This window comes from Lemur catta, chromosome 7, assembly GCF_020740605.2.
Source record: "Lemur catta isolate mLemCat1 chromosome 7, mLemCat1.pri, whole genome shotgun sequence".
In the NCBI taxonomy this organism is placed as follows: Eukaryota; Metazoa; Chordata; class Mammalia; order Primates; family Lemuridae; genus Lemur; species Lemur catta.
In genome coordinates, this window is record NC_059134.1 from 99591512 (window position 1) to 99607729 (window position 16218).

At 48.8% G+C, this 16218-nt stretch overlaps 2 protein-coding genes across 2 annotated transcripts in view; one reads left to right on the forward strand and one right to left on the reverse strand.

Annotated features, from left to right (window-relative positions):
• The first annotated feature begins 469 nt into the window (after nt 1-469).
• SCGB1A1 (secretoglobin family 1A member 1) lies at nt 470-3884 on the forward strand. The gene is made up of 3 exons (XM_045555983.1): nt 470-598; nt 3227-3414; nt 3763-3884. The coding sequence occupies exons 1-3, from the start codon at nt 484-486 to the stop codon at nt 3793-3795; spliced, it is 336 nt and encodes a 111-aa protein (XP_045411939.1). The 5' UTR covers nt 470-483; the 3' UTR covers nt 3796-3884.
• A 5924-nt stretch (nt 3885-9808) lies between these two features.
• Nucleotides 9809-16218, reverse strand: part of AHNAK (AHNAK nucleoprotein) — an 83887-nt gene continuing 77477 nt past the window's right edge. The window contains exon 6 of the mRNA XM_045555855.1: nt 9809-10154. Within this exon, the coding sequence (XP_045411811.1) occupies nt 10147-10154 (8 nt within the window). The 3' untranslated portion in view covers nt 9809-10146. The remainder of the gene's footprint in view (nt 10155-16218) is intronic.

Consider the following 16218-nt stretch of genomic DNA (forward strand, 5'->3'; position numbering starts at 1 on the left):
AAAGAGAATATTGGCCAGGCACGGTGGCTCACGCCTGTAATCCTAGCACTCTGGGAGGCCGAGGCCGGTGGATCGTTTGAGCTCAGGAGTTCGAGACCAGCCTGAGCAAGAGCAAGACCTCATCTCTACTAAAAATAGAAAGAAATTATATGGACAACTAAAAATATATATATAGAAAAAATTAGCCAGGCATGGTGGCACATGCCTGCAGTCCCAGCTTCTCGGGAGGCTGAGGCAGGAGGATTGCTTGAGCCCAGGAATTTGAGGTTGCTGTGAGCTAGGCTGACGCCATGGCACTCTAGCCTGGGCAACAGAGTAAGACTGTCTCAAAAAAAAAAAAAGAAAGAAAAGAAAAGAAAAGAGAATATTTACTTATTCCATTGAGCAGATGCCCAAGTAAATAGTGCAGTCTCACAAGTGGAGCCCCTGCCCTGCCCTCCCTCCTGGCACTGCCTGGAGCACATAAAAGGCACCTTGCTGGGCATGTCTCACACCAGACCACCAGACCAAGACAGGCCAGGGCCTCCCCAGCCTCCTACTATGAAGCTTCTTGCTGTCACCCTCACCCTGGTCACACTGGCTCTCTGCTGCAGCTCTGGTGAGTACCCAAGACTGGACTCAGGAGCTCTCCACACCACCCAGTCCTGCTCAGAAGAAAGGGTGAGCTGCTGTGCCCCTCTGAGAGAACTCTGGGAACTTGGGAAGAGCCCCAAGGGCGTGAGGAAACCTAGAAAGGACCCCATCTTCCATATACAACCACCTCGGAAGCCCAGGGAATGGAATAGCCTGGGTGGAGGGCTGGAGGAGAACCCATGTGGATGAGTACGTCCAGCGAAGAATGACATAGAAATAATGAGCCGAGCCCAAACTTGGACAGACGCCAAGAGACCTTAGTGCAGCTTCTAGGTTTGGAGTCTCCACCACATGCTACCAACCAAAGGAGCTGGAAGGGGAGCTGCAGAGACGCATGTCCCCAAAAGAAACCCACCCCAAAGCAAGGTCTCTCATTCTGGGCAGAGACGGATATTCTAGAAAGGGATCTTCCCTTTGGGAAACTGCCAACCCAGAGTGAGTTTTCTAAACAGTTTTGTCCTCCACAAAAAGCGTTAGGAGTCTCTGAGTAGTTGCTGCTGTCACTAAGAGGACAGGAGTGAGGGTAAAGAGAGAGGGAGCAAGAGAAGGAGGGAAGGAAGGATCATTCACACCTCCCTCCAAGCCCCCTGTCTTTGAGGAGTGGTTACCTAACTCTGTTTTTCACTCTGCGTCAGCTTCCTCCACTGTCATCTGAACATGCTGTTGTTATTTTTTTTTTAATAAACAAACTCCAATTAATTCACTTGGAAAGTTTCATGATACCCATGGAGATAAGTTTTATTACTCTCGGGGGTTAGAAAACTCAAACCAAGAAGCAGGGGGAACAACTATTTTGCAGAGAGGTTTATTTGTTTTTCAGGGGAAATGACATCATTTTGGACTGGAACACATATTAATTATATAGAAGAGGTCAGTGCTGTATATAGAGGTGGGTGACTCAGCAAGACAGGAGTGAAATATGCTAAGGGGTAGATTGGGGATGTGTTTGTATACTTGTGTGTGTAACCATAATATCCAAAACTTATTTAATGCAATGTACCAAACACTGTTCTCAACCCTTTCACCCTGTAGTCCCCAAGCCCCGGGCCGTGGACCAGTACCAGTCTGTGGCCTGTTAGGAGCTGGGCTGCACGGCAGGAGGTGAGTGAGCAGAGCTTCGTCTGTGTTTATAGCCGCTCCGCATCGCTCACATCACTGCCTGAGATACGCCTCCTGCCAGATCAGTGGCAGCATTAGATTCTCATAGGAGTTCGAACCCTACTGTAAACTGCACATGCGAGGGATCTAGGCTGTGCACTCCTTATGAGAATCTAATGCCTGATGATCTGGGGTGGAGCTGAGGCGGTGATGCTAGTGCTGGGGAGCAGCTGCAAATACAGATTATATTAGCAGAGAGGTGTGACTGTACAGAGACCACAATAAATCACTGTCTCCCATCACCCCCAAATGGGACCATCTAGTTGCAGGAAAACAAGCTCAGGGCTCCCCACTGATTCTGCAATATGGTGAGTTGTATGATTATTTCATTATATATTGTAAGGTAATAACAATAGTAATAAAGTGCAAACTACATGTAATGCACTTGAATCATCCTGAAACTATCCCCCCACATCTACCCCAGTCCGTGGAAAAATTGTCTTCCATGAAACAGGACCCTGGTGCCAAAAAGGTTGGGGACTGCTGTAGTCACATCTCCTACTATCTCTTTCCATTCTTACAACAACCCCGTGAAGCAGCAATATTGTTCCCACTTTACACATGAGAAAACTGAGCTACAGAACTGTAAAGTAACTTGCTTGATGGCATAGTAAGTTGCATAGCAGGGATCTCAATTCTGGAGGTCTGACTTGAAGTGGCTACTTCTAGTGGGGCCCTGGAGTCAGAGCAGGGAAGCCAAATCTCCACACAAGCTGGAAAATTCAAGCACTAGGGAGTTGAGTGAGACTCAGTGGGAAGATAGAAGCAAGCAGAGGACAGGAAATGGTGACCAGTTCCCAGGCTGCAGGAAATTGAGAAGGAAACATAGTTTGGGGATTACTTGGTTACAGGGAACACAGTGGGACAACAGGCTTGTCTGTTCGCGAGCCGAGCATGCTACAGGGCCCAACGCTCATGTGTGTACACCTTTTACAGGCCAGGGGTGGGGTCCATGCTGGGCTGGTATAAGTACCTCTTCCTGCCAGAGCATGACTTTGCCACATGCCCCCAAGGACATGTGACCCAGACCATCACTAACCACTGGTGAGAGGCAAGTTTCTGATAGGAAGCAAAACCCTCAGTGGCCTCTTCCCGGCCCCCACGCTGCATAACCAAATCACAGCAGCAGCTTCTATCATCACACTCTGCCAAGAACTCTAGCAGAACGAACAAATGGCACCTTGCCCCACCCCGATGCAGGAAGTCCAAGGCAGACTCAGGCAAGCCACAAAAAGCTGGCTGTAACCTAGAAAGTATCCACACGGTGCCAAACAGTCAACTGCTTAGAGCACCACCAGATCTCGCATCCCACTCCACCGTGAAAGGCTGCTATCTCTTGCTGATGGGCCTGTTTGCATCCGGGCAGGCCCAGCCAGAGGGCTGGCCGGCTTGAACAGGACCTGGACACGTGTGCTTTCTCTTTTCTGTGTTCCAGCTTCTACAAAGGTCTGCCCGAACTTTCCACAAATCCTCGAATCCCTCTTCAGGCACACACACCCCAGTTTTGAGACTGTACTGGAAATTTTCAGCCCCGATCAGGACATGAGAGATGCAGGGATTGAGTTGCAGAAGCTGGCGGACGCCCTTCCCGAGAAGGCCAGAGTTAGCATCGTTACATTCACGGTAACCTGCATTCTTCACTCACACTGGTCAGAGTGGCTGCCCCAGCCCCTAAGCTGCAATGTCACCTAATTTTCGGACTGTTTCTAATCCAGAGAGGAGAGTCACAATGCCAATGTCCCTGGGGCAAGCAGGCACAGTGATCTTTCCAGGCATTTCCTCTTCCCTTTTTTTAAGAGGCTTTTGAGAAATAATCCAAGCTCTTTTACAATCTTAGTTCCTCCCACAGTTTATTGTACCTCTCAGTTGAGGTTCAAGTTTCTGTGTATTGTCATCCATGTCTGTTTAACTTTGCGGTTCATTCACTATTGTGTTGGGTTTTTTGTTTGTTTCTTTGTTTGTTTGTTTTAGGAAAAAGTAGTCCAAAAGTCGGCGTGTCATTAGCATTCAGGAATCCAAAGCCCATCGGATTTAGAAGCCAAAGTTCCTCAACTGCCTGTGCCCTGCGCTTCCTGGACTCCACGCCCAGCAGCCCTGCCGTTCTCTCTTCAATAAACTACAAGTATCTCTCTCACGGTTGTGCCCCCGCCTCTTTATCTACCTGCTGGAGTGGGGAGGTCTCTACCTTTGGCCCCCGGAGGAAAACTCAGAACTCTTCCAAAATTCTTGTCCTCTAGGCTCCCACCACCAAAAGGAGCTCAAGCCTCCTCCTCTTCTGTCCCACCATCTACTGAACATCTCAAACTCCCCTTGTCCCACAGGACCAGTGGCCCCCGTCCCAGTCTGTCCCTAATCTCCTGGGTTCTATCTCCAGCCTCCCTGCTGGGCTGCCCCGGCCAGACACCTGAGGCTCAGCCCTGACCCCTTCTTCTCCAGCCAACCGAGGCTACCTCGAAAAGGTTCCTAGAATTATCCGCTCTGTCCCTGTCCGCGGGCCACAGCCCCCGCCTCGGCCTTCAGGGCCCCAGTAGCCTCCTAACCAGCCAAGGGAATTCTTATCAAACGCAAGCCCCCTTCCACCGCCCACCCCCACTGCCATCCTTCAAAGCTTCCCAGCCCTCTTACAAAATTCCAACTCCTGGAGGGGCCAGGGCTTGTTTCCGCCTCCCCGCTCTGTCCCACTGCCCCTGTCGCTGCTCAATCCCCACACCCCTACCTCCTCTGCCCCGGGATTTTAGGAAGAGCTAAGTCCCTTCCCAGCTCAGGGCCGTGGTACAAGCCACACAGCACGGGCTGCTCAAAAAGTATTGCTGATTGGTTTTGATAATCGCTCTAGAGCAAAATGTGCAAAGAAAGGAACTCATCTCACAGATGCGTCGGATGTGGCCATAAAGACCCCGAAAGACGCCCCAGCCCCCGCCCCGGCCGGCCGCCGCATGCGCAGCAGCTGGATCCCAGCGGACGGCGCAGAGGGTCGCGGGCACCGGTGGGGGCGGCGGCGCTGGGTCCCGCCAACGCCCGGGACGCCGCGGCCACCAGGGGGCAGCGCCGGCCACGGGGCCCCGGAGCGGCCCCGCACCCGGACGCCCGGCTCCCTGCGGGCAGAGGATGCGGCGAGCTTCCCTCCTGCGGATCCTGTGTCGTCTGCATAACTTTTAAAATCTGATTCTTTTATTTGGGTTTTCAAGTCAGAATAGTGAAGAAAAACGAGCAGTCACAGAAACCATGTTGCCTCCCGGTTGAACCCTGCCAATGATGCGTCAGCCCTTTTAGAATTGGCAATAATTCCATTCCCAGACGATTCCAAGGGCGAGGCCAACAATCTGGAACCTGCGATGGCCCCAAAGGTGGGGAGGACCGGGGGGAGCTGGCGGGGCCGACCTTTGACCTTCACCTGCCAGGTTTTTAAAGTCCCAAGGCAGAATCACGACCTAATTACCTTTATTGATTGCTTACTCACCGGCAGGGTTTTCGCAATTTCTCGTTTATTCCAAACATAACCCAGATTCCAGAGCCCAGGCCCCAACCCCTGTCCTACAGGTAGTGGGCCCCCAATGCAGGAATCTCCAGAGGTGATAAACTAAGTGATACCAAGGAGAAAAGTCTACCTAGCCCCGAAACACACACTTGTCCACCCAGAACGTAAAGCCACCATGTCCCACCCTTCATTGTCCACCACAAAGGAGGGACTTTGATTGTAAAAATTCCAGAACAGGGCAGGGGGATTGGCAATTTCAAAAGAGATTCTTTGCTGCGGGTGGGGCCTCGATGGGGGCCTCCTGCCTCCCCCACGCCTTCCCTGCTAAGGCACCAGATCTTCTGCATCTAGGTCCTCATTAACCCACATACCTTTGCCTCCAGTGGACCATCCACCTAGATGATTATTGTTCAAAAGGATAAAGATCCAGGGCCATAAAAGGTTCAGAATTTTAATTACCTATTTACAGCCGGGAAAATATTTACCCAGGGCAGACACAGTGCAGTGACTGAGGATGAGAGGAAGCACAGCTACGTTCAGTGAGTCTGGGGGCTAGGGATGGAACTGCAGGACTCACCGTAGGTGATCCACAGGAATGCGAGCTATGTCAACACACAGAAACGTGTGTTCACTTTAAAAGAGTAGAATGCAAAGATAAACTGATGGCAACCACAGAAAGAGCCCGTATCTGTGTGGTGCATGTTGACAGAAAGCAGAAGGTAATCAGAGAAATGAAGGAATGTTTATTGGGTTCTTTTCTGTCTGCATGTGGTTACTCACAATAGTTACCATATATTAATAGGATAGCAATGGCACGAAAACTATGGCCAGTGGGCCAAGCCTAGGCTGTGGCCTATTTTTGAACAAACTTCAAACTAAGAATGTTTCTTTGTTATTGTTGTTGTTGTTTGTTTTTGGTCTTTTGGGGTTTTTTCCGAGACAGAGTCCAGCTCTGTAGCCTGAGCTAGAGTGCAGTGGTGTCATCATAGCTCACAGCAACCTCAAACTCCTGGGCTCAAGTGATCCTCCTGCCTCAGCCTCCCGAGTAGCTGGGACTACAGGCATGCACCACCATGCCCGGCTAATATTTTTTCTATTTTTTTATTTGCCCAGCTAATTTTTTTCTATTTTTAGTAGAAATGGTGTTGCTCCTCCTCAGGCTGGTCTTGAACTCCTGACCTCAAGTGATCCTCCCGCCTGGGCCTCCCAGAGTGCTAGGATTTTAGGCATGAGCCACCCTAAGGATGGTTTTCACATTTGAAGAAGAAAGAGGAAGAGGAGGAGAAAAAGTTTGTCCATCCCTGTATATATAAATATTAATTATATAGCCAGCCATTTTCACTGTGAATATGTCATACTCTAAAATACAGGGAAGCTGATGAATAGACACATCCTACTTTGAGAGGTATTAAGTACAAACAGTGTGAGGAAAAAACTTAAATGTATCTCAACAAGGTTAAAAAAAAAAAAAAGAATGAAAAATAGAAAATGTATTTTTAGCACTATACTGGTTTTAACATTCATATCTTTGAGGAGCCCAGGGGAGAGAAAGACCACATGGCTTGATCAGATTGTCAAGAAAACTGTGAATCTAGGCAAAAATTGTTTTTGAAAGTATCTGTTACTCCTGAAACTCACAACCAAAGGAACTTTGCTCTGGAGGAAAGCTAAAGAGTAATGGAAATTATCAAACATTGCCATCACATTGCAAACTCCAAGGGCTGTCCTCCTGTGTGTCAATGCATAGCCTGGATTAATTGATCAACACAAAAGCTGCACTTTTACACCTGAGACAGTCGAGGTTAGCCTGGCAGAGAAATCTATAAATGACTCACAAGGCAGGAAGAGGAAGCAAAACCAGCCCTCATCAACTTTACCAACATGATGTGGATAAAATTATGTCTAAAATTATGTCTAGTTTACAGCTGATGCAAGCCATGCTGTTTGTGAATGCCAAGGGATTTGTGGGTAGTAATTCACCTAGAGTGATTGCCACTCAAAATGGTTTCAGACAGATGATAAAGAAAACCTTTATTGATGATGATGGAGCCACACAATGCATTCTGAAACATGTAATTAGGAGATGTTCCTCCCAAGCGCTTTCAGAATACACCAGCAGGCACATGGGAATAATGTGAGGGTGAATCATCAGTAGTTAGCCACCCAAAATATTTCCATGAGCAAATTACAAAACTACAGTACATGCAAAAAAAAAAAAAAATCTGAAAATAGATTCAGCTATGCAAGCACGGTTGCCAGCTTCGGAATTGATAAACCAGGGGCTTGGAACTCAGATTTATTACCCATCGAGTGAATGGATCCCCAGCCTATCACAAAAATCTAGCTAACTTGGAAAATATCTGAAGGTATGTGCCTGTAGCACCCAGCCACCCTGTGTAACTGCAAGGCAGACAACCACAGAGCTTCCTTTAGAACGCCCTCTGATGCCCCTGAACCGGAAGTACGTACTGACCCACCCTTGGATAGGGTAGAGACGTGGTCAGGGGCTCCCTGGGAAAGATGGGACAGGGAACAGGGCATCAGGGCAGAGGAAGGGCTGTAGGGTGTGGGGTCTCCTGACCTCCTGACCTTGGATGTCCAGCCAGTCTCTGAGTCTTCTCAATTTACCCTGAATTAGTCTCCTTCTCTCTGTCCTATTGCCAGATAGCCTCTAAATTAGTTTCTTATGGCTGCTATAATAAATTACCACAAACTTAATGGCTTTAAAAAACACAAATTTATTATCTTACAGTTCTGGAGGCTGGAAGTCTGAAATGGATCTCACTGGGCTAAAACTCAAGGTTGGCAGGCTGCACTGTTTCTGGAGGATCTAGGGGGAAATCCTGTTTCTTTGTTTTTTCAGTTTCTAGAGGCCACCCTCATTCCTTGGCCCACAGCCCCTTCTTCATCTGCAAAGCCAGCGGCACAGCATCCTCAAATATTTCTCTTCTGTCTCCCTCTTCCATGTATAAGGATACTTGTGACTACATCGAGCCCTTCCAGATCATCCGTGATAATCTCCCCAGCTCAAGGTCAGCTGATGGGCAACCTTCATTCCCCCTGACACAGGGATAAGGACATGGACATCTTCAGGGAGCCATTAGTCTACCTCCCAAATGGTCTCTAGGGTTTCAGCCCTTTCCCATGATTGCCAAAAATCAAACAGCAACTTCATGCCTTTGTTTAAAATCCTTCCCTGCTCCCAGTTTCCTGTGAGAGAAAATTCAGACTCCCCACCCAGCACAGGAGGCTCTTGGATGCCCTGCTTCCCTCTCTGGCCTCAAATCCTGCTGTTTCCCCACCCACCCTTTGCTTTGGGGGTGCAGCAGTGGACAAGGCTTGGAAATATGACCGCTCGCCAAGTTAGGCTGGTCAGTTTGCACTGATGCACACACAATATTTGGTTTTTTTGTTTTGTTTTGTTTTTCTGTTTTTTTTTTTTTTTTTTTTTTTTTTTTTTTGAGACAGAGTCTCACTCTGTTGCCCAGGCTAGAGTGAGTGCTGTGGCATCAGCCTAGCTCACAGCAACCTCAAACTCCCAGGCTTAAGTGATCCTACTGCCTCAGCCTCCCAGGTAGCTGGGACTACAAGCATGCACCACCATGCCCGGCTAATTTTTTCTATATATATTTTTAGTTGGCCAGATAATTTCTTTCTGTTTTTAACAGAGACGGGGTCTCGCTCTTGCTCAGGCTGGTCTTGAACTCCTGACCTCGAGCTATCCACCTGCCTCGGCCTCCCAGAGTGCTAGCACAATATTTGAAATAGGCAACAAATTCATGTTGTTCACACCTCCACACTTTTGCACAAGTGGTTCTCACTGGCTGAAGCACCTCTGCCTCCCAAAGCCCCCTGAAAGAACCAAACTCCATCCTTCATGACCCATGCAATGCTCAGGACATATCTACAATAAAAGATGATTCATTATTTAGCTAAAGTACAATTTAAGCAGGTATCCTCCTGCATTTTTATTTGCTGAGTCTGGCCACCTTCAGCTTCCTTCCAGACTCAGCTTGCAGGCTCTTCTTCCCTGCTCTCCTACCCAGCCCCCCATGCCCTGAGGATCGGGGCCCTTGCTCTCACCAGGTTCCCACGCACCTCACCTGGGCTCTGTGTGCATTTCTCTCCCCATGGCATGTTTGCTTGTAGCTGTTTCCCTCTATAGAATGTGAGCCCCATGAAGGCATGACCCACATTTTTGTTATGTTGCCTTTCATTGTAGTAAAATCAGAAAATCCAGGTAAGCAAAAGGAAAATAAACCATTCAAATGTGCATCTGCATCATGCACTGAATCACACTAGCAGGATCCTACTTTTGAGCTGCTAGTGGAAAAGAAAGAAAAAGGGGAGAGAGAGAGAAGGAAGAAAGAAGGAAGGAAAAAAGAGAGGAAGGAGAGAACGTGCTGAGGTTCTCAGTCACGTGCAGACAGCAGTCATGCACTTGCTCTGGAAATGTTTTTTTAAAAGTGACAAACAAGTGATTATTTTAATGATGGCAGTGAAGGGAACAGAGTGAAAACCGCCAAGGCTGACACAGAATAGATGCTTGATAAATGTTTATTGGATGAATGACAAGGACAATCACCTGAGCCCGATAGTTGCCAAAGCCCTTCTAGTTACAAACACAAGCCCACACCCATCCCCTTGGAAGTGAAGAAATGCAGCAAACGGAGCTTCGACCGCAGTCTCCCGCCCAGAACTGGCGGAGCTATAACCACGCGTGCTCTGAAAAGCCACTTCGCGGAAGGTATTTCTTTAACTGCAGGTGTTTGTTTCCTTTGGCACCGCAATATGTAATTTCCCATTTTTAGAACAATGCTCCAAAGAAAAGTCACCAAAACAACCTTCAGAGGGGGTGGTTTTCTTCCTGGCCACCGCTACGGCCCTGTAAGACAACAACAGGATTTTTTATTCAAAACACTATTTGCATCTCTCCATAAAATCAGGAGACCATGTGTTAACTTCGCACGGGCTCAGAGGAGGTGCCCCCACCCCTTGGTAGGGCATCTGAACAAACTCTTGCCTTTGGGAGGGTGGGTTTGTAAACTGTCCTGCCCTTGGGTCTGTTTTGGTCTTGAAGCGCCTCTCTGTGTGGTTTCTGTCCGGCAAGGGTGGAAAGGAAGCTTGCATAAAGCCAGTGTCTGTCCTTTGGGTGCCCCCCGCTCGAGTCTGAAACCAGAGAGGACAATGTGTTCCTGAGAACACCCAAATGACAGATGAAGGTGAGGCGCCAAGAAGAGATCTGCCACCTCCAGCCTCCGCCATTAAGAAAGTGTCTCATATCTCCAAACTGACCTTCCCTCTTCCCTTTCCTCTTTGTGCTTCATAAACCAAAGCAATCGGCTTTGGGACTTCAGGAGTCCCTCCCCCTGCCCCATCTCCCATCCCTACACACACCTTCCTTCCCAGCCCACCACTTCCACCCTGTGCCACGCCCAGCTCACCCCCGCCTGACTCCCCCTGCACTTGCACGTTGCCCTTCTCACTGGCCTCCCGTGGGGGCCTGCACGCCCCTGGCTTCATCATGCACCCCCTGCACTCAGGAACGCTCAGCGACTTGTCTCATAGAAAAGGCGCAGCTTTCTTGGCGGGACTGCCCCTGGCGCCAGCCCTCCTTTCCGACTTTAACTCCCACTAGTGCCTACTAGTCTCAGGCACCAACTGAATCGACCTGCTCACCATTTCCGGGTCCCACCTCTGTAGCCATCACCTCCCACCCTTGCCCAACTTAGAACCACCTTCCGGGTCCTCTCTCTGTGACTAAATCCTCTCCATTTTTGAAGATCCACCCAAACAAAACCCTCTTTCTGACCACTCTAGTTCACAGTGACCTCCACGCCCTTCCCTCGCTGAAGCACCCAGATCCTGCCCCATTCCTTCAGTACACGTACACCTTGTGAAGAAATTATCCACGTAAGTTTTTTTTCCCCTGCATGTGTTTTGAATTGTTTAGCGGAGACAAGCTAAGCCTCTTTAAGAGGCTTGGAAGGACGTAGGCACAAAGAAAGTGAAAGCTTTGACATTTCCACGCTAGCCTTTGTTAGGCACTTGCCATGAACCTGTCTCTGAGCTGGGCCCTTCCACCTGTGTGACCTCATTTAAACCTCGCAATGAGACTCTCAGGAAAGGACCACTGTCCCTTTCCACGGGCCAGGAAACAACGGCTTTGGGAAGTTAAATAACTGCTCAAGAGCTGGAGTTCAAAGGTGGCTCACAATATTGCCTGCAGTAGCGTGCCCCCTTCTGTTGCCAGAGAGTTCCCCACACAGATGGGTAGGGCGAACAGGGTGGGTGGGAAGCCACGGATTCCTTTCCTGAGGGCCACAAATTCATGGAAAGGGTGCACAAAGGGGCGAGGTCCCCCAGTCCATGTTTTTGTTTTCAAGAAGGTAGGGGGAGGCCGGGCGCGGTGGCTCACGCCTGTAATCCTAGCACTCTGGGAGGCCGAGGCGGGTGGATTGTTTGAGCTCAGGAGTTCGAGACCAGACTGAGGAAGAGCGAGACCCCGTCTTTACCAAAAATAGAAAGAAATTACATGGACAACTAAAAATATATATTGAAAAAATTAGCCGGGCATGGTGATGCATGCCTATAGTCCCAGCTACTCAGGAGGCTGAGGCAGGAGGATCACTTGAGCCCAGGAGTTTGAGGTTGCTGTGAGAGAGGCTGACGCCATGGCACTCTAGCCCGGGCAACAGAGTGAGACTCTGTCTCAAAAAAAAAAAAAGACCCCAAGTCAAGTGACGACAGTGTAGAATGTGGCATTCAAGTCCTGACTCCTACACTTACCAGCTGTGACACTCAGACAAGCTATTTTACCTCTCAGTTTCTTCATCTGTAAAATGAGAGTAATATCTGGCTGACAGGTGGTTCAGATGGGTTAAGGGAAATAATCTGTGTAAAGCAACCTGGCACATATCAGGTGCTCGATAAGTTATTATTACTTCCCTTGGACATAAGAATCTGCATTTCTTTTCATTCTTTAAAATAGAAGTATAACATACATTCAGTAGAGTACATAAAGTGCACTCATCTTAAATGGATGATTGGTAATCCTTTACATCTATATGCACTTATATCACCAGCATCCCAGTCCAGGTATAGAATATTTTCAGCACCTCAAAAGTTTCCTTCATGTACCTTCCAATCCATATCCCCACCAGACATGACCATGGTTTGACTCATTATAGATTAGTTTTGCCTCTTCTTGAACTTTATATTAATAGAATCAAAGAGTGTGTAATCTTTCCATCATTGCATAGTACTCCATTGTATTGAGTGTACCACAATTATTTCTCCAATCTTCTGTTGATAGGAATTTGGAGTGTTTCAAGTTTGGAGAAACTGCTTTGAACATTCTTGTACATATCTTATTGTCAGCATAGACACTCATATCTCTTGGGTATATATCCCTGGGAGTCGAATTACTAGGTTGTAAAGTAGGCATATCTTTCATTTTAATATTAAATAGAATCCCCCAAACAATGTTCCCAAATTGATAGGCCACTCCTACACTCCCCACAGCAACATAGGGTAGTTCCAGTTGCTCCACATCCTCAACAACACTTAGTATTGTCAGTCTTTTCATTTTAGCCATTCTGGTGGGTGTGCAGTGGTATCTCCTTGTGGTTTTACTTTGCATCTTCCTGATGACTAATGAAGTTAAACATCTTTTCATAGTGTATTTGGCCACCTGGATATCCTCCTTTGTGAGTGTCTGTTCAAATCCTTTGCCCATTTTTTATTGGGTTATTTTTCTTTTTCTTATTGACTTACAGTAGTTCTTCGTATAGTCTGGAAACAAATACTTTGTCAGGTCTATGTATTGCAGAAATATATCTTCTCTGAGTCTGAGGCTTGCCTTTGGTGAAGAAAGGCTTTTAATTTTGATGAAGTCCAATTTATTGATTTTACTTCTATGGTTAGTGCTTTTTTGTGTTCTGTTTGAGAAAATTTTGCCCATTCCTTAAGGTCATGAAGACATTCTCTCTGTGGTTATTTCTTTTAGTCTTGCTTTATGTGGTATCTTCCTCTAGAGTTGGAGACAACGAATTTGTTGCTCTTTCAATAAGAAGCAAAGATCTCATAGAAAAAACATTCGTGACTGGCTCACATGATAATGCTCATATGATAACGACTGCCTCAGTCTTTGGATCAGCAAGACTGTTATCCCAAGGCTGTCATGTGGCCTTGGGTACCAACAGGTACCACTGCCAACCCGGCGGCTGCGGCTGCAGCTGCGTGGGGGCTGGGGGGGATTGTCATCTTCCAAAGTGAACCAGGAAGGAGAGAGGAAGACACCGATCCCTCCCAACTCTGGTCTGTACTCTGAGGTCAGCAGCTTAAACTCGACCTACCCCAGCTATGACCACTTTGCAAACATATTCCTCCCCATCCTGGCAGCTTTTTCTATTCAACGTCATAAGCCCTTTCCCCATGCGTTTTGTTCTCCCCCTATATTTTCCTGTTCATTATCATTTGCCTCTCCATTTGTTATTTGTAGGGCATTTATGCATTTTCCTTTTAAACCTCTCCTTTCTTCTATCTCTCCCTCCCTGCGACAGCATTTCTCAAGCTGGGCACCACTGACATTTTGGACGGGACAGTTGGTCACTGTGGGCCCCCACCCTGCTCAGCCCACATGTTTCTCTCTGCTCCTTCCTCCCTCTCCGCTCACTGCCAATTGAGAGGCCTGAGGGAAAAGTGAGGGGGTGGCCAGGAGGTAGAATCATAGCTTTCTCAAGCTTACAGGGGCCTTCGATATGATCTAGAACAACCCCCTCATTTTACGGATAAGGAAATGACCCTAAGAGGGGGAGGGAGAGGATGTGTCAGAGCCAAAACTGTGGGGGAGCAAGTGCCAGGCCAAACAGGAAGTCAGAATTCCAGGGCCTGAGGCAGAATTTCCAGTCCCACCAGGGAATCTGGGATGGCATCCCATCCCCAAGCTCCTTTCTGCCTCCAAGCCAGGAATCCCATTCCAGTAACACCAGTGGCAGGGAGAGGGAGCAGCAGACCCAGATCTGACAAGCCCCTGGCGTATGCGCACAAGTGTCCGTCCCTGGGAACCCATTCCTGGGCCCCTGGTGGGCAAAGATGGCTGCCAGTTACAACGGGGACATTTCATAATGACTCATGCCGTGACCACATCTTAGTTTAATCCTATAATCACGAGGGGAAATGACAGTCATGCCACTTGGCCTCACCTGGCCGCACCTGTCCCAGTGGAGAAGTCAGAGAGCAACTGGGACCCACAGAGAGACAGTGTCTGTCCCGGCCCTGTCTCCACGCAGGCAGATGGTGAGACCCGCAGGGCAGCCGAGAGCCCTCGGCCAAACTCACCCAAGTTATGATGTGTGTTGACATTTGCTGAGTGCTTACTACAAGCTGGACACTATGCTAAACACCTTGTAAATACTATAGGAACCCAGCTCATTCTCAGCAAGCCCTCCGAGGAGGTACCTTCATTGTCCCATGTCAGAGTCAAGCCGCAGGAGTGTTATCGCTGGAGCACCTTTGCTGGGATCACAGGTCGGCACAATCACCCTCCTCCTGGACAACATCAAGCTCGCCCCCACCGCCCCCTCGGACACGCAGGGAGCCCCGTCGTGTGCAAAGGCCTACACCAGGAGCTGAAACAAAGCTCTGCGTGGTGTTCAAGACGATTTCAGCGGCACACGATGAGTACTTTTAACAATTCCGTACTTATTTCAGCATCTGTCAGAAAAATGCTGGGTTTCATTTACACTAGTGATGTAAAGGTTTCTTTTTAATTAAATGTAAAGTTTTAAAAAGAAATCTATTTAAAGAAAATTATTAAGCAAATAGTAGTAAGGATGGCACGTGGATGTGGCAGAGATGGTGAGGATGGCACGTGAGTGACCTAAGCATGGGAAACCCTGCTCCAGGCTCATCCCATCTCGAAGACGCTGGCCCTGCCGTGGCCCTCTCAGGGCTGTGTGGGCCTGTGTACCTCGCCTGCCCATGCCACCCCTCCACGGCATCTTCCTGGTAAAACCCGCAGACTTGAAGATCATAGTCAAATACCCCTTCGCCTCTCCTGTCCCTTTCTGCACATGGGTCCCTCACTTTGGGAGTCGCTCTGCTTCCTGGTGATGAAAGAGGAACCCAGAGAGGCTGATAAATGTACTGAAATCCACACATAAAAGGCCAAGTATGAAGACAACAAGGAATGCGGAAACCCCACCCCATTCCTTGGACCCAGCCCTGGGCCTTCTGCCCCCGGCTGGCCTTAGGAGGCTCTGGCTGTGCAATGTCAGCCCCGGGTCATCTGCTGAGGCCCAGGCACTAGTCTGCAAACTGGACCTGCCCGGGCATGGAGCCACCTCTGGGCTCCAGCTGTAGGTCCTACAGGGAGTTCTATGTGTTCTATGGCCCCCCCGCCACCACCCAGCCTCACGGGAACCCTGATGGTACATGAACGACTGTCCTCCTTTGGCAAATAGAGAAAGCTTAAAAATAACACGAAGGAGACTAGGGGACGACCTGTTGGATAGGCTGGGGCTGAAACTAGCCACCAAACCCCACTGTCAGAGGGGTTTCAGAGTGGATGGGATCAAACGCCATGGGCCCTGGCCCAAGTGTCTGGCCTCCCCTGCAGCTGGGCGGGCGCCAGCCAAGGAAGCCTGAGCCTCATTGTTCGGGGCATTGTTCTCCCTTAGAAGAGGATCTCGAAAGCAGAAGGAAATTAGAAACTACCGCACAATGAATACCAGATTCTGCTTTCTCCCTGCTCTGGCTGCCAGGAGGTCCGGCAGGGCAGGCTGACAGTGAGCCCCGCCCGGCAGCTGCCGGCCCTCCAGGGCATCCGCGCGGACAGGAAGCGCTTGTCCTGGGTTTATTTCCACAGTGTCCGTTTACTTTCTCCAACTAGATACTGATTCTCAGAGGGCAGAGTCGCATTTGGGGTTTCTTTCCCACGGGGCACT